We start from the raw sequence: 27,942 nt of genomic DNA on the forward strand, positions 1-27,942 counted from the left end.
CATTGCCTCCAGAACCAGAAAGGCAAGCAGCTAATTAAAACACTGTGTGGGAGCCTGCGTGAGGTGTAAGAGAGCACTGGGCCACAACAGGCTTTGGATGTGTGCCCGCATACAGAAACACACTAATTAAAGCAACAACAGTTTGGAGAAGCAATGTAACATTCGTACCTCCTCAGCCTACTCCAGAAAAAAAACACCCCCTCCCTCAGCGTTTTATAAGCAGTCTTCTTTAGAGAAGTCACCATGGGTTTCCAATTTCCTTGTTTGACTCAAAGGATTATTTTAGATTTCAGAGGTCAGAGACTAATCGGGGCAGGAGAAACAAAAACAAATGAAAACCACTTATCCTTTAGTCCCCATCTAAAGATCAAAAAAAGAAAATCAGCTTACGAAACAAACCATTTGCTTCACTATTCCTCTTGTGAGGAAGATGGACTTCAAAACAGGTGGGGATGTGGGTAAAATCCAGAACCTACTCTTAGAAACGTGTACCCCTGTGCACGAGATTGATGCCCAGACTGCACACAGGCACGTACAAACACGCTTGTCCTTTGGCAGGGACAGTTGCCTGGCTATCATACAACTGCTCCCCTTCCAGTATTACTTACCGATCGATACTCGTAATAGATTTTATCATATTCACTGCCTCCAATTGTGATTTCCGGAATGAAGCGAGGGATGGCTACAGGATCCAGTACTCCATCTTTGTCCTGAACACTGAGGGGAAAGAAAAGGAAAAGAAAGAAGGAGCAGTTAGTCCACATCCCGCCCCAAAAACAGCAACATCAATTCTGGGTCTGACCAAATAGTAAAGGAATACTTTGCTGTTAAATAAGACTTCCACAGGTTTTGGCAATTTTCTAGTTACAATGAATTATCTATTCATCCGTTTCCTCACACAGCTACCTTATTCCCCACCACCAGTCCCGCCTCCAGTTTGTTCCTGGTCCAACTTCTCCCTGTTTCTCCATTCCCTCATTCTCTCTCCCAGGGTTTTCCTGCCTGGAGATGGTCCGTTGTTCCTGGGAGCCTTCTCCATAAGGCACCTCCAGCTTTTTGCCTTCCTATATAAACAAGGTATATATAACAAGTGGTTTTATTGAATCCTATCCTGCTATGTCAACTTCGTTGAAGTACCTCCTGTTCAATCAGTTTTCACAAATGAACCCTCACGAGGATTAAAGTAAGGTGGTGCTCTTCCCCAAGACAGTGCCCCTAGCATCCTGCCTGGGGGGAACCAAGGGACATCTGCTGCGGCAGCTGAAAGAACAGATATCAGGATCCACCAAAAATCCACATTGCATGGTGCCAGCGCTTTCAAATACCCCAAATTTAAAACATCTGAGAAACTGCTAGAAAGCCACCTTCTGCATGCTGTTATTATACGCAGACCAACAGTGCCACCTATATGTATTTGGGGAAAAACACATACGTTTGTAATGGACAGTGACCAAATTCTGAACTCGCCACCATTCAACACTTGAAACTCTGCAAATTGTGTTTCTTTCAGTGAATTGCATTTCTTTACAAATATTTAAATACACATAAAGTATATACCCTGAGCAAAGCAAAGTTAATCACCTTTAAGCTATTTTTTTCCCCCCTAAATCACAAATTTTGGGACCTTACCTCAGAGCATTGAACTGTTTCAACAAGTAAACTACTCTGCTAATGTATCCTAATATGCACACTGTAAATTATCCTACAGACAAATTAGTAAGGAAATACAATAATCTAGTAAAAGTTGAGATGGGACAACTAGTCTGCAGTTAATGAATTCCTCCACAAATCTCAGCCAAATGGCAATTGTAGAAGACAATTCCCAGGCACAATTCATTTCGGTTAGTGGCCAAGATGGAAAACCTGCTGCTCTTAAGACTGCTTTACTCTCACAACCACTGCCTCCAAAGAAACCACCGCACAGCAAAAACAAAAATGCAAACATAACGCAACCAAAGACGGCTCCTCCAGCTTCAGCTCTGCACCTTAAGAAATAACTTTGACTACTAAAAGCACCACCCAGAGACACCTGCCACAACAACATCTTTAACCACAAAACCACATTCGCTTGTCAGAACTAATTCACTGCTCGGCAGGAAGCATTTAGAGGCACCTTTGATGTTTCCTTAGCTTTCTCTCTCCCCCAGCACAGAATTATCACTATTTATTATTTTATGGCACCATATTTTCTTGAAGCAGCTCTCATCACGCAGTAGCGTAACTTCCCAGCGCATGCTTTACCTACCCATAAGATTATGTGACATTTCGAACTTAACTGAGAGCGTGTAAGTGAATGCATGGTCCTAATACTAATTTTAGCTCACTATTATTGCAACCATCCATAATCCTATTAGCCAGAGCTCTTCCTATTGCTACACAGGAATCACACCAGTAAGTGCATTGCAGCAATGGGTAGCTCATCCCTTCTCTAGAAGCACCTATTACACACCTACTTCATGCACTATGTCCAGCACAACATGCACAAGCAGGTGTTGAGGAATTAGGACGGCCACATTCCTGCCTCTCTCCAGAGGAGGAAGTCCTCTTCTCCCTACAGGCAGCTTACAACAAGGATACACAAGTTTTATGGAGAACCTGCAGAAACCTGAAGACACACAAGTATTACAAGCTGTCCTGAAGTTAGTGCAGCTCTTCTATCAGCTGGATATACTTTCTAGAACTTCTGTTCCCAGGACCTTAGCTTTTTTCCCCACCTCTGTATAAAACAAAGTCCCAGACTTCCAGTACCTAAAGGGGGCCCACAGGAAGGATGGGGAGGGACTCTTGATCAGGGAGTGTAGTGATAGGACGAGGGCTAGCAGTTTTAAACTCAAAGAGGGGAGATTTAGATTGGAGATTAGGAAGAAATTCTTTACTGTGAGGGTGGTGAGGCACTGGAACAGGTTGCCCAGAGAAGCCGTGGCTGCCCCATCCCTGGAGGTGTTCAAGGCCAGGCTGGACGGGGCTTTGAGCAACCTGGTCTGGTGGGAGGTGTCCCTGCCCAGGGCAGGGGGTGGAACTAGATGATCTTTAAGGTCCCTTCCAACCCAAACCATTCTGTGATTCTAAGATTGCCTAACACAATGAACATTAGAAAGTCTTATGAACACATTTGCTGACGGTGCAGGGTAGGGTAAATAAGGGTAGGGTAAATAGGGTAAATAAGTAGACTGGTTGAAAAAAAAAAAATAAACTAGTCAATGAAACAAAACCCCGTTTGCGTAGCCTGAGCCATGATTTCTCAACAACTGATGCTGGCATAGTCACAAAAATTGAAGTGACAATCCACACCATTAGAAAACCACATTTCCTACCTAAAAGCATTCACTGGTCTAAGAGGTTCAGAGCCGGCAACACAAAAGCATATCAAGTTAAATTCTGCATGAAAGTAAATTAAGAAATAGCAGGTGGAAGCCACTGGAGAACAGAAGATTTTCTCGCACACCTTGAAACCAGCTTCTCACCAATCCAGGTTTGAATCTGAGCAGGTGGGTGGCATTCGTTCTTCTGCTATTCATGCCCTTACTCCCTTGGACAAGGCTCCTCAGTTCCTGCTGCAGCCACCTTCCCTGCCTCCTGTGGGCAGGTACAACACGCACAAGTGAGCCAGCGAGCGTGTGATATGCTCGATTTTGCATATCACGATTTTGCATGGGCACGATTTTGCCCATGCTTGTGACAGCAGGGGAAAGGAGAAATGCTCCCGACTCACGCCACGGGCGCATTGAACTGGGTGGGAAAGATGGTTCCTGCATCCAGCTCTCGCCATACTGACCTCCTCTGCTCCTGCACTCACTCATTCAGCCGAAACACAGGACAGACATAGGCTGCGTCCCCCATGTGTCTTTCTTTGCATCTTACTTCTTCCTTACTCATTTTCTCCAGAACTTAGCAATTTCAGGGCAATGACATACACACCTCCTTCTGCCAAGGGGACTCAGGCTGCACCGTTTGGTCAGGCAGAACTAGCACACCATGCCCAAGGTGAACAACAGCCACTCCCCTGGTGAACAACACACACTCACAATAAATGCTAAGAAAGAAAAAAAGAATTTCCCAAAAAAAGTGAGTCTACAAGAGAAGGCGAGAAGGTGCAACGACAGCTCTTCAAATCTCCAAAAAGCCACTGCAAAGAGGAAGTTACAAAGAACTGTTTCAATTGAAGCAACAGAGAAGTAAGGTGCTGAAGGAAGCAGTTAATAGCGCCAGAAGTTTCACAATTGATGGTTTATATAAGGTTTTGGAGTCTCTGTGACAAAAAGTTTCAAAAACATGTCCAGTACACCTCTTGCAAGCACTTCTAGTCCTGCTATTTGAAACCAGACAAGACAGATATTCAAACATGGACACTGCTTCCCTTTGCTAAGCATGCAACATTTCATTAAACCAGAGCAAAACGATTAGAAGGGCAGTAGGCGCCAGACTCTGGGATTAGCAATAGCTCCAAGCAGCTAAACAAATGTTAAGAAAACTTCAAAATTACTAGTTACTGCACATACAAGGTCTGTCAGTAACCACCTCAAAATATATGTCTGATGTCCAGCCAAATACAATACTAGAGGATTTACGACACAGCATTTGTGGCACACTAAATTATTAAAGAACAAAACTGAACAAATGAGCATGGCAAACTATTTCATAGCTAGATTGTTTCCAAAGAGAAAGAGATCCCCTTTTCATCACGGTAAAACAAATGCCGATACCTATCTTTTTTAAAATTGCATTAGTGGTGGCTGAAAAAAGCCAAAGATTTGTCCACACAAAATATGTTTTGCTCTAGCAAATTCTGAAGGAGCTGTGAGGATGTAACAGATTTAACCGCGGACTTGTCTGATGAAACAAGTCAAATGCAGCAAACTCCCCCCACCAGCTGGTAAAGTAACATAGGCAACGTTACACAAACTACAGCTCTTCTTTCAAAACATTATTTATTCTGCAATGTGTGTAGACGTTCACACAATCTCACTGGGAAGCGCACAGATAAAAATATGCTTGAGACAGTGTAGTGGCAACATAGGAACTCCTTGAGACATTTCAGAAAGCCAGCAAAATGGTTTCTGTTGGACACAGTGCTTGGAGAGGAAGGAAAGAAGTAGAGAGCATCCTCTGGGAGATCCCTCCAGCTTGCATACACTCAAATGTAGATGTTTTTAACCTTTTACCAAGACATGCCTCAGTCCCACAACCACACTACTCTGTTAGGGCAAGGAGAGAATATTTGAGGGCAAGGCAGGGAGATAAAAGTATCATTATGCAACTGATTTTACAGAGGCGCAGCTCACTGGTTTGATTAGCTTATTTACGTCACCAAAGTAGTCAGAGGCCCTGCTAGCATTTCTGTGCATTACACCCTATATACATGCAATAAAAAAGTTATCCTCACTCCTGCCCATCAACCGCCTTCTCCCAGACATGCCGGTACAAGCTGAGGGTGGCAGAGGTAAGAGTGCCAACAGGAAAGCCAGCCCTGGAGTGGGATGATGGCCCGGTCAGAGCGTGCTGCTCTCTGCCAGCACCAGATCTGGGACAGCCCAGTCAGAATGAGTGGGCCGTGCAAAACGCTGGGAGGTCAGCGAAGGAAGCAATTGCAGATGGAAATACAGACAAATACCTACTGCAGCCTTCCAGAAACACCCGCGAGAGGGCAGCCTGTGCCAGCATACGGAAGAGGCAGCCCACAAGGAACATGCTAAAAGAACTCTTTCCAAAAGGAAGAATTAATGTACGCATGGGACACCTGAAAATCTGCAGAAGGCTGGGTATCACAAGTTCTTTTCTACTTAGGCACTGGAGAAAGTGAGGAAAGCATCAGCTTTAACATTCATGCACTAGCACCCGAGTTTGGCATGTAATGCTCTGGGAGGCAATTCCAACCCTGAAGACACAGCAGACTCCCTGCAGCGTTCATTGGGCCCTTACACATTCATCCTCTGACACTCTGACATGTTTTCATGAGTGAAGTTCGTGCAAGCTGAGACAGGAGACCCATGTCTGTCCTGCACTTATGGAGTTAACATGAGAAAAGATTATGTCCAAACCTACGCATTTTTATAAAGCGTGATAAAGGTGCCCTTCCCAGGCTGCCCAACATATTGCCCACAATTTCCTCATTCATCTGAGCAAGGCATGAGTGCAAAATCGGCACAGGATCTGTCGTTCCACATTTGATCAATGCCTGAATCCCCCAACACCAAATGAAGACTCAAAGCAAACACTGAGCACATTCATCATCTGTCTGAATACAAATGCTATCTTGATAATGCTATTCTGAAGGCAAGGGGAAACAGAAAAACTCAAACCATAACATTTAAATTAGCAGTTTGTTCCATTGCAAGACCTTGAAACATGCTGCCAACAGAAGAAATTATTTTGCATTATCTACAATGACAAGAACCTTGTACAGGAGACCCTCTCACCCTCCCCCAGGCTTCAATGAAAAATTGAATCCTTCACAATGCAATTTATTCCCTTCTTCAACTGCAAAGTACAATTTTCATACAATACCTTAATAGACTGCTCTGTAAGCGTATGCTTTCCTTTAACTCCCTCCTACACTCTGCAATTAATAACCCATTCTTAATATCTGTACTACTGTGAAGCTCTGGGAAAACAAGAAACCTAATTGTATTTTCTCTTTTAAGGAAATCTGATTGATAGTTTTGCAGGGTCTAAGTCACTAGATGCTATCCTTTAATACATGAAGAAACCTCTTCTTAGATACTTAAAGGGCACCCAAATCATGACTTTTTTCTTAAACCCCATGCAACACCACTCTTCTGTGATCTATCTTCATCCCTTGATAGAAGGGCCATAGAAAAGAAACACTAGCTCTAATTTTAGGAGGCATCTGAAGTAACAGCACAGAAGACTAAGAGGCAAAGAATACCAGAAGCCTGCAAAAAAAAAAAAGAAAACACAAAACCACAACCTCAAACCAGTTTAACTTACAACTCAAATGCCTGTCACAACAAAGACAAAAATACAAAGGCAGATATTCAATTTTAAAAAATACCAGTTCCTATTATCCTGTGAGAAAAACTGAAATTAATGACAAGAATATAACTCTTAATTTTTATTTTTTTTAAAAATGCAGTAACTGAACTGCACTTACTACCTGCACATTCAGTCTAAAGATGATGTTCCAGCAAAATGGGAAGCTTGTCTCACTTCAGTGCAAGGTTATCCCTGTTAATAGTTTTACAACTACAGATAAATTCTTCCTACAGGGTTATCCAGAGAATACTTTGTTCATCAACATGACTTCAGAGTGGCACTTCTCATGCTTCATCTGCAACGTGTATAAAAGCGTAGGTCTGATTTCACTTTACATACACATCAATGGTTTGGGTTCTTATCTTTTGGAGTTTGGAGGGTTACCTCTTTTCAGCATTGACCTGGGAACACATGCAGCCCCACCAGTAGCACTCCACAGCTGAACTGGAGGATAGATAATCATGGAGTACTTGCAAAGAATTATTATAATCAAATCTGATTCTGTTCCAGCAAGGCACTTGCCACTATCTGAGTTTGATCTCTTCATATCCAATTAAGACAGACAAGGATCTTTAACAACAACAAAACCAGCCTTAGATTATTATCATTTACAATCCCCCTTGTTGTTATAGAGAACGACAGAACTGCAATACTTCATCCTGTGAACTAGGATTAAAGCTTCTATGTAGGATTATTTACTGGGAGTCTGGGAAAAGGAGGAAAAAAGGACTTTTTGAGCAGTCACCCAAGTTTGCCTGTTTCCTTTTCCACCCTGTTCAGCCAGCATCTTGACTGCTGTGAAGATATTTGAAAGCAGACAGCATAGGAAACTAGTCTAGTTTTAGACGAAAACGCTCTAAACAGAGCCAATCTAAACAGTGCCACATATAAAGCTTGCTACAAGGCCACTCTGTCAACAAGCTTTGCTGAAGGATATCATGCTGCCAGTGCAGCAGAGAAACCACCAGGCCAACTGCATAAATCCTCTGTTTTAAAATGAAATGGGTTTTGTGATCACCCAGGAACAGAAGTACTCACAAAAATACATTCCCAAAGTCAGACCCACAGGTCACAGCACTTAGGAAGTGCCTGGAGAGTTCTTTCCCTTCATTAACGGAATCTATACATCTGGAGTCTCTTGTCTAATCAGTTATTAGCAGCAGCAAAACACCACACTGTATTAGTGCCAAGCACTAATATTACCAAAGTCTGCTATCACACTGCTGACTTCTGACCAAAAAAACCATAACAACCACCAACCAAGTCAGAGTACAAATATAAACATACCTTAAAAAAAGTCAAGGCTTTAACCATCTCAGATCCGATGCTAAGTAACATTCAGTTAGTGGAAGACATGATACTTACTAAAGTCTCAAATGATGGAAAGAAACATCATCCTGCTCCAGCCATGGCCCCTTGTCAAACTTCAGGTACTCAATATCTTCAATTACCTGGAATCAGAAGACAAAAAAAAAATCACACTAAGTGGTGGTTTGACCAGAACATCCAAAAAATCAATGAACACGCCCCCCAAATCAATGAAATCACAATTATTTTTAAACAAGGCACCCAGAAAAAAGGCTTCACTGCTAAATCTGTACTAACAATGCAAATGTTTAGAGCTAACATATTATCATCACATTTCTGGAGGTCGTGGCCCTGCCATAAGCACTGGCAAAACATGTGGGAGCCAGCTCTGAAGTTCCTCATGTGTTCAGCCTTGGTAAACAGAGGACGGCAGGGAGTAAGTCAAATGAGAGGTGCCTCAAATTCTTCCCTGATCCAAGGCGCTCTTCCTCCACCTGCTGTTGGGGCTGAAAGGAAGCAAAGAAGGTACAACCCCACCTCTAAAGCAGAATAAAGAAGAAATGGAAATAAGTCTAAATTTTACCCTGTTTTGTTGCAAACAAAAACCATCGTGCTACATAGGACGCCTTTATTTTTTTTTTTTCAAAATGGTTTAGTGGCAGACTGACACAGGTTGAGGAGCAATTGTGGCAATTGCCTCTTGGTCTTGCTGTGTGTGGGTCACATCAGAGAAACCAAGGCAAGTTTGAGGCTGGAAAATTCAAACACCCTTGAAGTAGCCATACTGACAGAAGTCCAAAGGCTCCCAGTTTGATTGATCATCAAGACCTACCCATGCATGTATGCACCCCACGCAGAAAGGAATGGTAAAACTCACAGCTCCATCCAGAATCATTTAAACAAGTACCACCAACTCAGCAAATCACTCCTCCAGCATCCCCAAGCTTATCAATCCCATGTTTGAGCTTCATTTACAGGCTGGCTCCATCAGAAAACAGATCTTTGCTGGTCCACTGGGTAATTGCTTAACAAGCCTGAGGGTATCACACATGACTGACTAGCTCTGAAGGAAACCCAAACTAGTGTCGGGAAGATGCACTTAAGGTGCATGATGAGGTGGAGATAGTACCTTGAAGCAATCTGGAAAGGAGTGGACTGTTACAGCTCCAAACACCACTTTTCAGAGGCCTTTTCCAGAAGGAAAGGATAAAGCTCTGAGGTCAGAACCAAAATCCTGATGATGCACTGTCAATCCATTGACAACAAGTAAACAGATGCCAGTAATAAAGCAACTGATAGAATAATAAATGAGACACGCTTCTATTCTTTACATTAAATCCACTATAATTATTCCCTGCAGTCATAGCAAACACTAAATCCTATCTATTACCACTTAAAAGGCAATAAAAAAGTGCTATTACAAAGTAGTTTTGACTACAAAGGTCCACTCTATTACCAGTATCATGTTCTTTTGGTAAGAAATAATGGCTTAGATATGACTGCATGATCATTTTCCTTGAGGCATTCATATTTCTTAAAGACTAATTTTGCTGATAAAGACTTAAAAAAATAGGGTTGACATGACATCACCAAAGCGTATTTAAAACTCCAAGCAAGTTTTGATGTTCTTTAACCTTTTTTGATCTCTTACAAAGAAGCAAGGTTGGCCAACCAGATACTGTAGCTGAGTGTATAGGAAACCTACTTTTCATATAAAGAAAACAGTCAAGAAATCCACCTGTTGATGGAATGATATTTCAGTCTTCAGAAAACACTACAGACAACTGCACTACAGATATTTAGAAGAGTTTTCAAAATTGTATTTAGAAACTGCTTCTTCCTGCCAAACTGCTGTAACAACTCCCCAAGATAAGCATTCAAAGATGTAAAGAAGAAGAAAGGTGTATGGAAACTTATTCAAATACTCATTATTTATTTCAATTATTTGATTGAAAAGCTGAACCTCCACCATACTTCCCATTAGCTATACAAAAACAATTACTTCTCTACTCCACAGGAAAACTTTGGAAACTCCCCATCGTCGATGACGACAGGACTAATAATAGAGTTCAACAGGGCACAAAAATATGTTGCAGGGAAAAAGAAATCTGTATCCAAATTAGTTTTGCACACTCTTATTACCGTATCAGAAGATGTCTCTCTCAGCAGCTCGTTAACAATGGTATCAGCCTCCCGACCAGGCTAGAAGAGCTACTTCTTAATTTATAAGGAATACCCTGGCACTCCCTGGGGATTAGCAGCAAATGAATGATTTAAACCTGATTGCAGCGTAACTTGTAATAATGTCTAGGAGAGATCAGGTCTTAATATATTGCAGAGCATAGTAGGATTTAGAAAAAACTGTTTTCAATAATGAGGTCCCTTTCCGTAATCTTTGCAACTAAGCCAATATGAACAGCTTACAATTTCTAGGCTTGTTTCACAGCGATCTGGTGAGTGCTGCTGCTGGAAGAGCTGGGGGGCGGTGGGCAGCAGAAGGTGATGCTGTTCTTGTTGGTATCGTTTCTGGGGACGAAGACAGCAAACCCCGATGGGTAGCTCTGTCGGCTGACTTCTCCCCAAACTCCTTCCTCGCAGCTTGTTTCTTCAAGCAAGAGATGGAAACAAGGAGCAATGCAGCCTACAACCCTACAGAGTTCAGCCCACATCCAGCACCTACAACTGCAAAATCCATGCAGGCTAGCTCCGGAGCCTTTCACTTCCGCACCGACAAAGGACGCGGCACAAAGCCGGTCTGTCAGCAGCCTCCCGTCCTCACCACCACCTCCAGTTTATGCAAGCTGGTGACACTGAATAAAACCAATACATAATACAAAACACTGTTCACAAGCACAGAGGAACTGAAACAATTTTGGTTAAGTTCTTAAGTTATTTCCTTTCTACCCCCACCCCTTTTTTAATATAGAATCATAGAATGGTTCAGGTTAGAAGGGACCTTAAAGATCACCTAGTTTTAACCCCCCCTGCCGTGGGTTCTAACACCACCCACTAAGACCAGGGTGCTTTAAAAAAAAATTTTTTTAACAAACATCAGCTAGCTTGCTATTCCCAGTATTATCCTCATGTAAAAGCAGTCTGAAACACCCTAACGAAGCTCATTTCGGCACTTACAACGTCCTTTAGCCACTACAACCAATGTAAATTACAATATTAAATCCCAACTGATCTTTTTAAAACACACTTCAGAAACAGGTCATTTCTAAGTTGTGTGTGTCTGCTATGAGGAAATCAAAAGCTATTTAACTATAAGGTCATAAAAAACATTAAGCTCCCAGATCATATAGCAAGTAATCTGTAGATTGAAGCCAGGTAACAGTTAAACATTGCTCTCTATCAACAGGACACACCTCTAAACAAACACCCAACAAACAAAACCAAATCCCTCCTGCCAACCCTTATTTACAAATTTCAACTATTTCATTGCAAACATAAACTGACTCTGAACAGAAGGGGAAAAAAACCAACTTTATTCTTTGATGTGGAAAGAGTACCAATCTCTATAACATCTAACAGTGAAAATTATACTATCTTGTACTTTGACTTCAAAATAATAATCCTTCCTCTAGTCCAGGTTTGTCCAACCAAGAACTACATCAGTGCATACTGATGACCTTATGTGCGGTGATGACAAGATTGCTGAGCATGGTAGACTCTCTACTTGAGCGATAAGAGGTTTAGACTGACTTTAAGCCTTGATTTACAGGATTAAAATAAAGTCTCCAGCAATGGGTTTTACTACAAAAAAATCTAGGGACGAAGTGACCACTTCAGTACATGCTCAGAGAGGGATAGGGAGAAAACAAGCAAATAATCCCTCCATCCCAGCTTTCTCTTATTTCTTCTGCCAAACATCTGTAGTTACTTTCTTGAAACACCAGGGTTCTCAGATCTTGTTAACCTTGATGATACCCTGAAAAACTGACTATAATTGCTCAATATTCTCATCCACGCCCTGACCTTGGTATTTTTGTTCATTTCAGCATCTTCCCATTTCACTATTTTTGTCCCTAAAAAAAAAATATATATAATCTACCTGGGATGCTATCCTTCTTGCCACAGAGAATGCTTCTCACTGCAACGCGCAGTCTTCACTGTGATTGCAAGTGTGTGAACTTCGACAAGGAGTGCCTTCCAGCTGCTCTATGCTTTATCTACCACAGAAGCAAGGGCACCCCTATCCTGCTAGCACTTCAGTAATACTTTATTTTTATGCATATGACAACAAGGAGGCTGCGTTCTTGATTTTTCACAGGGGTACTCACAAGACTGAAACCTCAGAGATTCAAGAGCTATTTGGAAACAGCAATTTCAGGACTAAGACAAGTTTGGAAGGTTTAACCCCCTTCAGTCATTTTTTTCCCTTCCTGAAAATGATACATGTCACAATTGTCAGCTGGTAAAGGTTGCAGGTAGCTATCTGCATAAATACAGTTCATCTGAGAACAAAGGGAATGGCCTTCGGTTTTTTTGAAGCTTCCAAAACCACCTCAAAGATTTTAGAAATTATGCAGTACTCCAAATGGAAGCAGTTTCCTCCTTGAAGTGTGATTTCACAGTGAACTTTATTTGCTGTCACACTGAAGCCACCAGCCCTTCTTGTGGGTAAAAACTCAAACTGCCTCACACATCTACTGGTTAATAATGATAACCTCTATTATCAAGTCCATGAGCAGACAGAAATCCAGCCACAACAGGGGAGGACCCAAAATGGAGCGTACAACCATATTCTCATACAGGGAACTAAAAGGCCTAGAAATTCACAGCAATGCACTCGATGGGGATTAAATCTTTGGGACGAGGAAAGTCCTTATCAGTATTTTCTGCTTCACAAAGCTTTCACGTGGGAACATGAGGATACTAGGTGCAGGCTATTGTAATGTACAGAGACAACTAAAATCCACACCATTCCTCTGAACACAGTCAGGCTTAGGAGAGGAGAGCTTACTGCAGACTTCAACTGGAACAGATTCATCACCAACTCCAACAGCAGGAACAAAGCTCAAGGATATGGGAGATCTTCCAGCCCCTTGCTCCCAGGGCTGCTCTCGGCAACCGCTAGTTTGGAAAAAAGCCTTCCCCCAGTTTTATTGCTAACCATGACGTTACGTGGTGTGGAACATCCCTTTGGTCAGTCCAGGTCAGGTGTCCTGGACGCGTTCCCTCCCAAACCTCTTGCGCATCCCCAGCCTAATCTCAGGGGGCAGAGTGAGAAACAAGGGACGGCCTCGATGCTGTGCAAGCACCGCTCAGCAACCACTAAAATACCAGTGCATTATCAGCACTGTTTGGTTAGATCTAAAACACAGCACCATATGGGGTCTTGCAAAGAAAATTAACTTGATCCCAGTCAAACCCAGTCCATCAGCAAGCAAGCACACCAGTAATAGGCTGCCTCCTGCAACACAAAGAAACATTCAATTTTTTTATTTTTTTTTTTTAAAAAGAACTCCACAAAGGCAGTAAGCAGTCAGAAACCTTCCTTGCTATGAATGCCAAGGCTGGGCTTAAGGATCATTAGTTAAGCATTGACTTGGAAGCTTAGCAAGGAAAAGCTCTAAGACACATCCCATGGCAAGATGGAAGTGCTGCCCAAAAACTACATGCAGTACGGTGGTCTGCTACCTGCTGAATGCCATACCTGGGGCATGGTGCTGGTATAGCAAACCAGATGCTGTTTTCCTTTTGCATCTGATTTGGGAAAGCCTGTTACACTTCCCCAAACTGGTAAGTTTGCCATCTCAAAGTAATTACCCTGCCATTTCTCTCTTCCCACCTCATTTAGGAATTAATCACATACTGCTGTGTGAAGGTCTGGAACTACTTCCTAAAGCAAAATGCAATATAACCAGCTTCATATTTCTTTTCCCCTCTAACAGAGGAAAGAACATTAACTGGTCTCTAGAAGGATTATCAAAGCTTTCAAACAAGAAACACAGAGGATGAAAACACTAAAGTCAGCAAGAGATATCTGAAAACATGTTCTTAGTTCAGCTCAGATCGTTATTGCTACTGCAGAATTCAATCCCAGTGAGGGATTCACCATGTAACTGTCATCCCTAGAACTGAAATGGGCCCACTACAAACCTGTCCAGAATTACAAAAACCTCGTTGCTCTTTCCAACAGGACACAGCAGCTACAGAGAAAAGTTAACAATGGGGAAGAAAAAGGCTTCTGTTATCCCACTAGTAACACTCCATAAGCAAGAATGTTTGCTGAATTAAGGCAAATATATTACACCTACTCCAAAAAAATATCACAGTTGAGTAGGAGGAAGCAGTTAATCCCATCAGATAAGAGATGGCTTATTTCTAGCAATGAGAATGCAATTTATCTGGGTTGGTTAAGGGCTAACACATCTGACAAAACCATTTGAAGAAAAAAAAAATTGCAGTTTAGATACCACATGCTAACTCATGCAGATGAATAACCCAGGGTTACAAAGCTTACAACAGCTCTGCTCTCATCAAATAATGACTAGCTTTTAGAAAACAGGTATTTTATCACATAGGAACCTGTGCACCAGCCTGGATCATAGGAAGCTGCACAATGGCAAAAGCCAGACCTTACACTGGTAGGCAAAGTCTCAGCTGAGTGCTGGGGGTGACTCACCTCTTAGTTAACATCATTAGTTCCCAAACTGACCTATGCAGAACCTTGCCCATCCCACCAGCCACTTCAAACAGAGACGCTGAATTAACAGCCAAACACTGCACAGTCCAGCAAGGACTCAGGATATATTGCTTCCACCGCTCACCCAGGATTTGCTTGGAAAAACAAACTAAATATGGAAACACCTGGCATAAATTACACTGGACAAAAGACACTAAAAAAATTATTAGTGGTAATCATGTGGCCTAAAGGGGGGCTTTGCTTGCTCAGCCAGGCAGGTATCTTGGCAAAAGGGATGGGGTGGCTGAGATTTCCACTCTCCTGACAAAGTGACATTCACTCATCAAAATACTCTAGTACAGACCCAGCCCAGATCTTTGCCATAGCAACAGATACTAAATGCATTAAGTAGTTAACTAAGGACATGTTCTCTTTACATTTTCATCTTGGAAGTTTAAAAAAGTCAATATATGCAGCAAACTCTTACCTTCTCCACATCCTCTGCCTCAGTTGCTGTGTACTGCAGAACTTCACTGGTCTCACTGCAAAGAAGAAAAAAATTGAACTCCCCAGATAAAACTGCTCTACTCATCCTCTCCCCCCTGCTCCAAAATAAAGCACAAGTGAAGTTAAATGGCACAAATACAGAATGAGAATCATTACAATTTTTTAGAATGCTTACAGAGTTCTTGCAATAGAATTCCTATCAGACCTGCAAGTTGCTCCTTTCCTAGTGGAAAATTGTTTTTAAAAGGGGCAAATGCCCTGTGGTATCTATATAGTTTCAGTTAAAAAAAAAATCCCACCTATGAAATTTGTTTCCATTTCACTAACGGGAATATTTGCCTCAATTACAGTTTCCCAATCTAATTGAAGCCTAGTGGAATTTTTAGCCAGTCTAACCCAGAACTTCAGCAGACCTTCCTTTCTACAAATATATTAATACCTGTGGGTAGTTTTTAAGAGAAGAATACATTCATTCATCATTTACTAAGACTGAGCTAGCTGAGCCAAGACAACACAGGCAGCAGGGTCTGTAAGTATAAAAACATTTCAAACAGGTAATACCTCCCTGGTTACAAGATTCCCTTATTCATACAGCAGCCTTCGTAGAAAAGTTACCTGCAGAGCGGAGCCATGATAGGAGTTCCTATATGAACATGTTTCACTACTACATACGCACAGTCACCCTCATTACCAGTTGTTGCCAAATCTGTCCCAGCTGCCCTGGAAGACCTTTCACTTAGCTAACAAAACCTTAGGAGAAAATAGAATGGATGCTCGCTATGTATGGTATATCAAACACCATGCAACAAAACTGAAAAGCATGGAGAAGAATTTGCAGAGTTTTTGCTTAGCACAACCACTTTCAAGTTTAATCGGGATTAAGGCTGGCCATCTAAGTTGTTTTAACTATTCACATTATCAAAATAACTTATAACCGCAGCAGTCCAGACTAGTTCCTGATCTGCATTAACACTGGTCAGTCAAAACAGCTCTGGTAAAAAAGTTCATTTGTAAAATGCCTTTTTTCCTACAAATCCTCAAGCTCTTGCAGTCACTCAACTGGTGCTCCTAGTAGCAGAACTACTTAAAGAGTTTGTTCTCAACTTGAGAGCAAAGCAGAAAGCCTAATGCGATTCAGTCACAGAAAGAAAGTAAACAGCCTCCTTTCAAAGGAGCTACTGTGAGAGCTTAACACATCTACTCACATCTTCAACACGCACACCTCCTCACAGCTCCAACATCAACTGTCAGTAAACAAAGGGAGAGGTCAGACTTCACCAGAGTCTTATGCTAGCAACTGCATTAACAATGTAGATAAATCACTTGATACTCTACAGATTAGGGCTCTTATTAAGAGAAAAGAGCTGTTCAGTGGAAGCAGCACTGGATATGAAAGAATAACCAAGAAGACTTTCCACAAAAAGAAAAATCAAGCAAAAAACAAAAGCTGTCTGTTCAAAATTATGAGATAATACCTGACACAGCACCAGGCCCGCAAATCAATATGAAAAGAAACATTAAAAGTCATTCATAACTACGCCAGACTAGAAAGGAAACACCAATTTTAAGATAGCCAAACATTCACTATAAAACACCACCTCAGGCAGCATCAAGTTGCTCCAACTGAATGGAACAAGGTAACAGGAATTTTGCTACGTAACAACACAGAGTATTTTCCTGCTCCATTTCAAGAAAAGGGAACAAGCAAACATAAGCTTGAACCTGGAAAGTATGTAGGATTTTGTTCAACAGCCTATAATAACTCTTTTTAGCCTGTTTGAACCAGATTTTGCTCATCCTCAAGAATTAGGGAATCAAACACTTCCTAGTCTGCCTGGAGACTAACAGCCAGGCTTGAGTATAGCTCACGGCATCACTCTGCAAGCCAGCAAACAAACAGTTAAAGACGGTTGAAGCTTCTGTACATTTACCCAATATGCAAGCCATCAGTGAGGTCCAGAGAGGTGCAAAGCTGAACTTTCACATATTCACAGCCTCCCCCACATCACGGGGACAGAGACATCCTTCTTCAGAGCCAAGCACGAAGATTGATCTGACAAGCCACCGCAAGCCCATCCGCTGATGAGGATACCGACCAGAGGGCGCTTGCTTAACAAGCCTACTGACCATGCACAGACAAGGGGGAAAGAGTTGAAATCACAGCAGGACCAGGTCTAGGATTTAGCCTCACTAAACACCACGGTGTATTTCTGAAGCTCGATTTGATCCAAAGAAGCAGCAGTATTTTTCTCCTCACCAGTAAATTCAAAACAGTTTTGCCCCCAGGGGGATGACAGTCCCAAGGCTTCCCACCCTCAGCCCCCATTTCCTTCAGAGAGTCATGTGCTAACCGCTAACCTGTGAGGGACACACTGGGAGGCAGCTGACCACACATCACACCAACAACTTCTGCGCTGTATGAAAGACAAGCCTAACGTGAAGTTATCCAGTTCATTTGCTGACAGTGCCCAGATTTACCCTGGGAGATGGAGCAAGGAAACAAGGGGAAACAAGCAGGCTACAATATACCTGAAGATCCACTTTGACTTAAATGAAACTCAGTCAGCTTCATGCACACACCAAACCTCGCACAATTACAGATTGTTTTGATGTAAAGTAGGCCTGGCTTTGTGACCTTTAAGAGCTTCCCCTTACAGAAAGCTATTTGTTTATGAGGGACCAGGATTGCTTACATTCACATACTTTTAGATTTTTAGGACAATTTCATTTTTGATAGAGCTCTTTTATAAAAGTTGGGATAGCTGGCAAACTATAGTAGTCTCATCTCAAGTTTACAGTGCACACATTCTTGCATCCCAGCTAGAGAAAGACAAAGGATCCCAGAGAAGAACACCTTCAGTCTCCAGAGCAGGCAACAGTGCGGTCTTTATCTACCAGCACCAACAAGCCCATCAAATCCTTTTCAAACATGGAAGGCTATCAGATATATGCCTCATGAGGTGGAGAAACAGAACTAGAAAAAGGGAACAGTCCCTTACCTGAAAGCCTTTCTCCTCTCCCTCCATACCACCACCAAGAAACTAGCCAAAGCTATGATAAATGAAAGGAGTTTTTAGGAGAGAAAAATTCTAAACTCTCCAAAAAGGCCTGAGAAAAGCTTATATTGCATCACACTCTCCTCAGGTGACACAAACACCAAGCTATAGCTGTGGCATTTTGGACATGAGTCCAAGAAAGCACTCCAACCACTGTTGAAAGCTAACAGAAAGAGAAGCAAAGGTGTCAACACCAACCACATACAGAACACTGTCAGAATGGGAGACAGAACTCGTTTTTTGCAGAGAAAACAAACTGTATTCCTGGATTTGCTCCTGAAGTGCTCTTTTAAATATGAAAAACTTTATGCTTCCCCGTATCTGACTCCATGACAGCAAAGTTGCAATGCCCCAAGAGAGCAGGATGAAAAAAAACACACTGCAGATCAGGGCTCATTAGCTTTGCAATGTATTAGGTAGGTCAATGAATGAAATCCAATGAATTTACAACTGCACAACACTCCACCCACTCTGAATCTGTTAAGGAGTCAAAAAAACATTACTTTGTAAAGTTCACACCTAAAAAGACTTCATTTTTAATCTTCCAGTATTCTAACACTGGCATCAGGCTTCTCAAACGCCAGAGGTAACTACACATAAGTATACAGTTGTTATGCCATGGACGCAATGCCCCATCATTAGGGCATAACATTGTACCACATAGCACAAGGAGGATTTCTCACATGACATGATTTTATTTGCTTATATTAGCAGAGATTTTAGGTTTTGCACACATTTTTACTCAAAGACTTAAGAGACAAAACATTTTGGTTTGCTAACCTGATCTCTGGTAAGAAGGTTTTCTTGTAAGCATCCTCAATGTTCTGGAGATACGCAGGAGACACCTTTTTCTCATATGGCTAAAACCAAACAGAAAACAATGTTGTGAAATTAGTTTTCTTTCTTTTCCCCACCGGCACAGATTCCAGACTAATCAGAAGGTGCTGATACACCATCTGCCAAGAGCTCACTCTTGTATTAGCAGTCAAACATCCAAGTGAACCACATAAATATTAATGAAAGTTTCAAGAATTGAGATATTTAGGATGTTCAGAATTTCTTAGATGGCATTAAATATCTAGAGTACTCTAAGGAACAAGTCAGTTTACATTAATCACTGCTTTGCCCTGTACTATTATGTCCACGGTTTTAATGATTAGCCATGAGTAAGATTCTTCTGATATGCCAGGGAATCTAGAAAGGGAAAGGGAGGTTAAACAGAAGAATATGAAAGTGAAAAAGCTTTCTTCCAATTTATTTCAGTTTGTTACAGGAACACCTAATTTCCCCTGAGTTCGCATAAACTAAGAGAACCATTCATCAACAGCCTCAAAAAGATTAGCATTCCAAGGACTGATCAGTCCTAGCTACTTGCACATTCAAGGAAGTTATACATAATCATCCAGAAAATAGAAGATTGTCCGAGTCCGCCTTTTCAACGAGAGGGCCAACGTGCATCCATTTCCATAGTTTCAGACAAGTGCATGGTCAACCAGCCACTCCAAAATCTTTCTTTGAAATTTCATGGATATCATACCTGCTGTTAAACAGTTTATCTTCTACACAGTGTCCTTTAATGACACATTTGCAAAGTGTCAGGAATTTCTCTAATCTACCATGTGTTCCTTCAGTTCAATCCTAAAATTAAATTACGTTTCCTGCTTGAAACGTTCATCCAAGATGCCCATTATGTTGGAAGGATCTGCATGTCTGCTTGCTGGGCCTACTGGAGGGTTGTTCTTTTTCCAGTGCCCTGCAACAACAGCGCACTGAATACTAATGAAACACTCCACCCACCACAAAGGCAGAATTCCCAAAAGTACAATCTCCAAACAAGCAGTAGTGCTCAGCAGTGCCGCTGCCCCAAGGAAGCTACAGCTGCACCAGCAATTTCTGCCAGAACGTCTCAAAAATGACACTACCTCTTTGTTCACAAGGGCAAAGAACTCGCAGGTTCTCAAGTTACATTAAGAAGCGTCTGTCACTGAAGTTGCTAAACCAAAAAAGCCATGATTTTCCTATACAGAAGTATCTATTTCATTAAAGCACAGACACACATTCAGTCATGGCCTAAACTGCCGGAGGGCAGAAGAGGAGAGTCGTTCAACCGCAGACTAAGCAACTCAGGCCAGGCAGATCACGAAGCAGCAAGCGCAGCCTTCCATTTACAACTCAAGTCCCTTCTCTTCGGTAATCATCAGACTCCCTCTTAAAAGAGCAGGAAACTGTAAAACGAAACGCTACTAGCTCACCTTAGCACACTAACATACATGCTTTGAGAAGAGCAGGCATCACCAAGCATTTCAGAGATTTGAGAATTTTTTAGTAATAATAAATGAAATTTTTCTTTGCATCTATCAGGGTTTCCATAGTTAAACACTTAACTACAATTATTTCCCTTAGCCTTTGAAGAAGGTAAACATCATTTAATCCTTGTAACACGTCTGAGAACAGTTACAAGCACATGTCCAAATATCACAGAAGGGGGAAGAAAAAATCCAAACCAAAAACCTTAGATTAGTCAATATACAGAAGTAGCCTATAGCTTTTCTGGTACAAGAATATTTCAATAACCCAGTAATCCACTACGCTATTATAATGAGAGGTAATTTGAAGACAATACTACATAATTAAGTTTCTTTTCTTTTTAACAGTACCTTGACTTAGAAAAAGACATCTTGGAGAGAAACTATGCCACCCTCAAAGGGTTTTGAGAGCAAAAGCGAGAATGTTCCAAAACTGTCAGAGATCAACAATAGGTAAGAATCACCTACCATGAGCTCGGACCAGATTGCAGTTGCACTAGTGATAAGATGCAACTGTATTTCTTATCAACTTTATATTAGATTAGCCAGGCTTTTATATATCATGGAATATCTACATAAAATTGGTTTTAAGTTTAAAATTGATGGTTTTGCCGTGTTAACACAAAAGCATCAAGCAGCAATTTTCTTAATTTCAGAAAGTTCCTGAACTTGCTGATCACAAGCAACACACACATTAACATCAACACAGATCCGAAACAGCAGTCAACTGGGGAAGCAGGAGAAGGGGACGGCCAGTTGGGGTTTTTGGCACTTGCGCAGCACAGAATCTTAAAGAATGCCACAAGAAGCATATTGCCCAGACACGACTCCTGAAACAACAGCTACAAAGGCTCTTTTTTAAGGACAGATGATTTTTGCAGAGCTTCTCATTACAGAAACGACAGCATTTTGATGCAATCAAAAAAAAGTTGATTTTTGCTTTTTTTTAGAGCAAGCGTACCAGAATACCCATAGAGTCATCAGCAACACATAGTTCTTACACCTAAGAGGGCAAGAAGCTTTTCAGAAGCAGAATTCTGCAGGAAACCCCACAGGACTCACACGTAAGGGCACAACTGAAGCAGATATTAACAGGCAGTAACGGTGGCAAGAGATAAAGTTACCTTGCCTTTCTCCTGAATCCTCTTCTGCACCTCTGGGACGGGTACATCTATATAAATGACCAAGTGAGGTTGCAGGAATTCACAAATGCTGACTTCTTTGATCTCCTTATAGTGATCGAGACCTGTATGAAAAACCAAAACCAAGCACACCAGAAAGCTAAAGGCAGCCCAGCTGAACACATACACATGTTGCAAATGAGGACAAGTACAATAAGAACAGCATTAAAGTCATAAATTTATCAGGTAATGAATCTGCAATCATTTCTTCAAGTGTTTTTTCCTGCATTTGGTAAACACATTCTATTTGCAAATCAATCACATTCCCCTCATTTGTATTTGTAGTCTCCTCTTCCTGGCTGATACAGCAACTTTAGGTAAGGTTTTTCCTCAAATAGGATTCAGGAAGTTTTTAGAATTAACAATCTTCCAGAAACAGAAAGTAAAACACAATTAAACTAAGAAGGTACATGCACTGAGATATATGAATCAGATCAAAGAGGGGATTTATTTCTGACTTAAGTTTAGAGAAACCATTGTTTAGAGACAGCCTCTCAAAATATCAGGGAGGTACTGCAGCACTTGGGTCACTTGAGGTGACCACTAGCTGGGGCTGCCTTCTGACACAGTTTCGCACGCAAAATAAACAGCCCTGTCCTACCACAAAGCTGACAGCATAGCAAGGGAAAAAAGTTCCATGCTTCAAGAAGATTCCGCAAGAAGTACTCTATTTCCCACCACGGGGGGAAGCCGAAGGACCAGGAAGGCATTTGCCTTGTCCTCCGATGCATACGCAAAATCCCGCTGAGGTAAAGCAAATATTTCAAGAGGTCACCAACCCAGCAGTTTCCCTCTTCACCTGTATTGGAGGCATACTCTGCATTACTGTTACTCAATAGCTCCGTGCTCTACATGAGCAACAGCAGACCTTCTCTCCAAGAACACAACCACCAGACTCCACTTTGGAGGACAGGACTGGAGGACCTCACCTTCCCATACAGTAAAAAGTGTATCTGAGAGGAGTTGGTCATGTCTGCGCAACTGGATTCTTCTACCACATCAATAATCTAAAGCATTTTTGGGGAGTAGTTGGTGATTAGGAAGCCACAGAGGTTCAGGGGAAGCATCTATTCAAATTTAAGTTGCACCAGCTCCATCAAACATAGCTCAAGTGCAAGCTTTCCTCAATACAGCTCATCAGCTTAGCTAGAAACATAGTGCCAGGCTTTCAAATTCAAACAGTTCATGAAAAAATTTAAAGCCCACTGTGCTTGGCACCACAATAACCAGCAGTACCTCTCAAAAATCAAAATGTTTGCTTTTTAAGGATTTCAGTACAATCCATTGCTTGTTGTTGGAATTTTATATTAAATATAAATGGTGGGTTGCTGGGCTCTGTTTGCCTCACCAACTCAAAAACAGTAAGACAGTTCATCACAACCAGCTCTCAAACTCATTCAGCAAGAAGTTGCAACTTACAGGAGGTATTAAAAAAAGAAACATACACCTCCTAAATTTAAGCCAAATCAAACAAAATGGCAGAAACACAAGGCAGTCAGGGAAACAATTGTCTTCACCTCAGGAGTAGCCAAAATACCAGATTTGCCAAGAACAGGCAGAAACAAGAATTTCCATAGCAGCTTACTAATGTGTCACCTGATGACTGGGCTTTACAGTTGTTTTCTACAGACTTTTAAACTTTTGTTCAGCTGTAAATGTGCATGTTTCAGCTGTGGCTGGTCTCCTATGGATGTCACGTAACAGCTGCATTCCTAGCCAGGGGATGGAGACTCCATGTGTCTGCCCACAAGGCACCGGCACAGTAACACTGCGCTGCTCAGGAGCTCAGCGCCCACAACCCCAAACCACAGAATGAGAAGCGGCCCTTTGCCTCTTGTCCTCTCACTAGGTGCCACCGAGAAAAGACTGGTTCCATCCAATACTACTCCCCATTAAGTATTTACACGCATAAATACCATCAAGTATTTATATGCATCCCCCTGAGTCTTCTTTTCTCCAGGCCAAAAAAATCCCAGCTCTCTCAGCCTCTCCTCATACACACGATGCTCTATCTTCTTAGTGACCTTCACAGCCCTTTGTCAGGCTCGCTTCAGTAAGTCCCTGTCTTTCTTCAACTGGTAGCCCAGAACTGGGCACAACACTCCAGATTTAGTGATCACCTCCCTTGACCTGCTAACAACACTCCTCTTCATGCAAGACCTGGGATGTTCATGGCATCCTTTGCCACAAGGGCACGTTGCTGTCTCACATTCAACTTGGTCCTCCCCTGCAAAACTTTCTAGCCAGTTGGCTTGCAGCATATACCAGTCCCTGCAGGTGTTCCTTCCGAGGTGCAGGACTTCGCATTCCCTTCTGTCAAGCTTCATGAGGTTACCATCCAGCTATTTCTCCAGGGGTCCAAAGACATATGGTGTGCCCAACCATTACCTTCCCACTTTTGCATCACCTGCAAATCTGCTGAGGTTGCAGATTTGTCCTATCATCCATGTTTTAAATCACAGAATCGTACAATGGTTAGAGTTGGAAAGAACCTTAAAGATCATCCAGTTCCAACCCCCTGCCATGGGCAGGGACACCTCCCACCAGACCAGGCTGCTCAAAGCCCCGTCCAGCCTGGCTTTGAACACCTCCAGGGATGGGGCAGCCACAGCTTCTCTGGGCAACCTGTTCCAGTGCCTCACCACCCTCACAATAAAGAATTTCTTCCTAATATCTCATCTAAATCTCTCCTCTTTCAGTTTAAAGCCATTACCCCTCATCCTATCACTACACTCCCTGATAAAGAGTCCCTCTCCACTTTTTCTGTAGGCCCCCTTTAAGTACCCAAAGACTGCTACACTTCTGACAGATTATGGCAAAATAACTTCCTTTTGCATGCAAGTAACTTACATCGTTTCTGAATATAGCCTTGTTTAAACATCGCATCCAGAAACACAAAGTCGCTGTAAGGCGAGCGCTCCATCACCACACCTTGTCCTGCAATTGAAAGTAGGCTCCAGTCAGCAAGGCTTAAAGAGACTGTTGGCAGCAACATTTAAAATGAAAGACAATACTGCTCTTACAGTCAATTTTCTGAATGCTTTCCTAGAATTTTTAAATAAAACAAAAGAGCAAGGTTTTGGCTTGGACAAACGTACTGGATACGCATACTGAACATGCCTGTCTCACCCATATATTCTCCTACTGTGCCTATCACTACAGTGGTTAAGTATTAGTATATTTAAGGGGTACATTTAAACATGTGTCAAACTTTCTGGCATTCGCATCTCTTAAGTATTTTCTAAAAAAGATGAAAGTACAAGCAACAGGTAAATCAGTGTTGGTATAGGAAATCTTTTTTCACCAGAAGACACTCAAATAATAATAACACCGCCACAAAATAGTATTTAATGAAATCAAAAAGATTGAACAAAAAACACCATCAGGAACTAAGTCTATGGAGATTTTTTAAGAGGCTGTACAACTCACAGCTATCTTGGTAAGTTTAAAGTGTCTTTTTGAAAGTAATCATCAAGGATTGCCAACTTAAAAGTAATGAAATTGATACCTGGTATGTATTTCCTTTGCTAGAAATTATTTAAGATACTGTTTTAACAGAAAACGTGCAAGGTACTTTTCTAAATGAGCTGTTAACCTGCACTCATTAAGAGGGAAAAAACTAAAAGAGCTTAACAATTTAAGAACCTTTCATTTTAAAACACAGATACCAGCAAGCATTTAAAAACAGCCTACTCGCAACTCATATTCAGAAGTTAAATTTATAAGTGAAGTTTACTGTGAAATCTAACCTGTGGTCAGCAGATGCTCCAACGCATCAGCATACTGCAAAACACGGTTACCGAACAGCCAAGCTTGCAGTCGGTAAGAGTGTCCATCGGGGCATTTCGGATCATTGTAAAACCTCTCTAAGTTACAGAAACCATTAAATTTCTCATGCAGCAGGGTTCCATCTCCCGTGATTCTGTCTAGGTAGTGGATGTCTGCTTCTGGGAAATATTTCATTCCTGCCAAAAAAGAAACCCAAAACAGAGTACCAAAGAAAATAATGTCTTGTTCATTTACAGTAAATATCTATTAATCTAATTTAAATATATAGCTATACTTTAAATAGCTCTTGACAACAGCACAGAGTCCTTTGGTCAATCACATCACAAAGGGCAGACAAACCCTAATTTGAAATACTGCCACCTTTCACCACCCCAGCGAGAGCTGAGCTATCATTCCAAGCAGAATCGTTTTGCCACCAATCCTCTGATCACCGTGATGCTCTGCACACACCCATGCGGAAAATCTTAACTCTGAAGGTGCTCAGTGACTCCACCAGAGCTAGGAGCTCAGTAAGCAAACTGACTTCATTAGAACTGAAATTTCATCCTACAGATCTGACAAGCATCCTATCCTCATCTCAAACCTCACCAACATTTTATTCTCCCCTTATCTATAAGCCTTCCACATAACAGCAGTATTGCCTAACTAATAATTTGCCAGTCAAGAATTGCTGGTTTGGTGAACTATCTTTCTTTACACAAGACCCACAATTACACCATTAAATTCTATTAACTCTCAGAGAAATAGATAAAATAAAGATGTACCTAGTTTTTCTGCTATTTGTTTTGCAAGCTTCCCCTTCCCAGAAGATAAGTTTCCCTCCACCGTAAAGATTTTGCTGTATTCAGTAAACTTTTTTGTAGCTCTGTCTCCCAACATATAAGCAAGCCAGCCATACTGCAAGTTCTGCGCAGGGCTGATATGAATTCTTGCCTGAAAGAAAACACAACAAAATTAGCCTATTTCAGTTCTTAGCCGAACTAGGCATCCTTAAAGTACAGCTTTTTCAGATCTTCTGCACATGCCAGACAATACGCACTTGCACATCTAATACAAGGAATTTTCATACAGTAAAGTTAGCACTGCCATTTCAGCTTAGCAACTGAAGCAGTATTTGGGCTGAGAAACTGTTTATGAAATGCAAGGCTGAGAAGACAGAAACCATGAAACCAATTTTCAGTGTGGCTAAAGCCTGAAGCAGGGCTGCTCTGCCAAAACTCTTTGCTCTAAATCTACAACAATGACTGAAACTTCCCTGACTTACTGAAGGCCACAGACATACGACATGCCCTGCGTTGCCAAAGGAGATTCCACAGCAGGCTTTTACTTGTGTTTTTTGTTTGTTCAGTGGATGTTAACATTAAACTCTCTCCCTGTCTCTCAGGACAGTTACAGCCTCCTTTCTGGACAAAGGCAGAAAGAAATACTCACCTGGCCTGTGAAGCTGAAGGCAGTACCTTATTGAACCCTGCTCAGCAAAGCCGCACAGAGCCCTTGGTAAAAACTAAATAATCCTTATTTTGAGCAATATAGTGAGATTTAAAGTTTTTTTGAGCAAAATGTGAGATTTTATTTAATATTCTTCTGCTCGCACTGCCAAAGATCACATTCACAAGCTGAAGGTCACTGGGTCACCTCGCTCTGGCCTCAGCTGTTTACTTGAGCCCCTACCTTAAAGCTCGCCTCCTCTCCAAAGCCCCTGCCTTCATCCACTGGGAATGTCCCTTTCTCGGGAGGAGCCCAGCCCAGCCTCCCCCCGCCGCTGGGCCTTCCCCAAGGCTCCCCGGAGACAAGGCCCCCCCGGGCACAGACGGCGAGCAGAGGCCGGCTCAGGGGCCCCTAACGCGCGGAGAGAGGCCGCTACCGGCACAGCCCCCGCCAGCTCCGCGGGGAGGCCGCAGGGGCCCGGGCACCCCAAGGTGAGCCCGACCGGCCGCGCCGAGGGGCGGCCGCCGCCGCCGAGAGAACCACAGCTGAGGCGCGGGGAACCTCCCCCTTCCCCGGCCCCGCTCACCGCCGGCAGGACGGCGCTCCCCAAGCGGCCCCGAGCGGCGGCGGCCGCGGTCGGGCCGAACTTGCTCAGCCACAAGGACATGGCGGAGCCCAGGAGACGCCGCCGGCCCCGCCGCGACGGAAGCGACCGGGCGCTGAGTGATGACGTCACGGATGAA

The 27,942-nt window shown here is 42.3% G+C and overlaps 1 protein-coding gene across 1 annotated transcript in view; it reads right to left on the bottom strand.

The window, feature by feature from the left end:
- The window catches only part of NDUFA10 (NADH:ubiquinone oxidoreductase subunit A10), a 41,435-nt gene extending 13,493 nt beyond the window's left edge, over positions 1-27,942 (bottom strand). Inside the window, exons 1-9 of the mRNA XM_054208924.1 lie at positions 27,786-27,942; positions 26,536-26,704; positions 25,732-25,947; positions 24,833-24,919; positions 21,926-22,047; positions 19,276-19,355; positions 15,420-15,474; positions 8,359-8,444; positions 609-717 (exon numbers count right to left, since the gene is read on the bottom strand). Of these exons, the coding sequence (XP_054064899.1) occupies positions 609-717; positions 8,359-8,444; positions 15,420-15,474; positions 19,276-19,355; positions 21,926-22,047; positions 24,833-24,919; positions 25,732-25,947; positions 26,536-26,704; positions 27,786-27,866 (1,005 nt within the window). The 5' untranslated portion in view covers positions 27,867-27,942. The remainder of the gene's footprint in view (positions 1-608; positions 718-8,358; positions 8,445-15,419; positions 15,475-19,275; positions 19,356-21,925; positions 22,048-24,832; positions 24,920-25,731; positions 25,948-26,535; positions 26,705-27,785) is intronic.

This window comes from Rissa tridactyla, chromosome 7, assembly GCF_028500815.1.
Source record: "Rissa tridactyla isolate bRisTri1 chromosome 7, bRisTri1.patW.cur.20221130, whole genome shotgun sequence".
In the NCBI taxonomy this organism is placed as follows: Eukaryota; Metazoa; Chordata; class Aves; order Charadriiformes; family Laridae; genus Rissa; species Rissa tridactyla.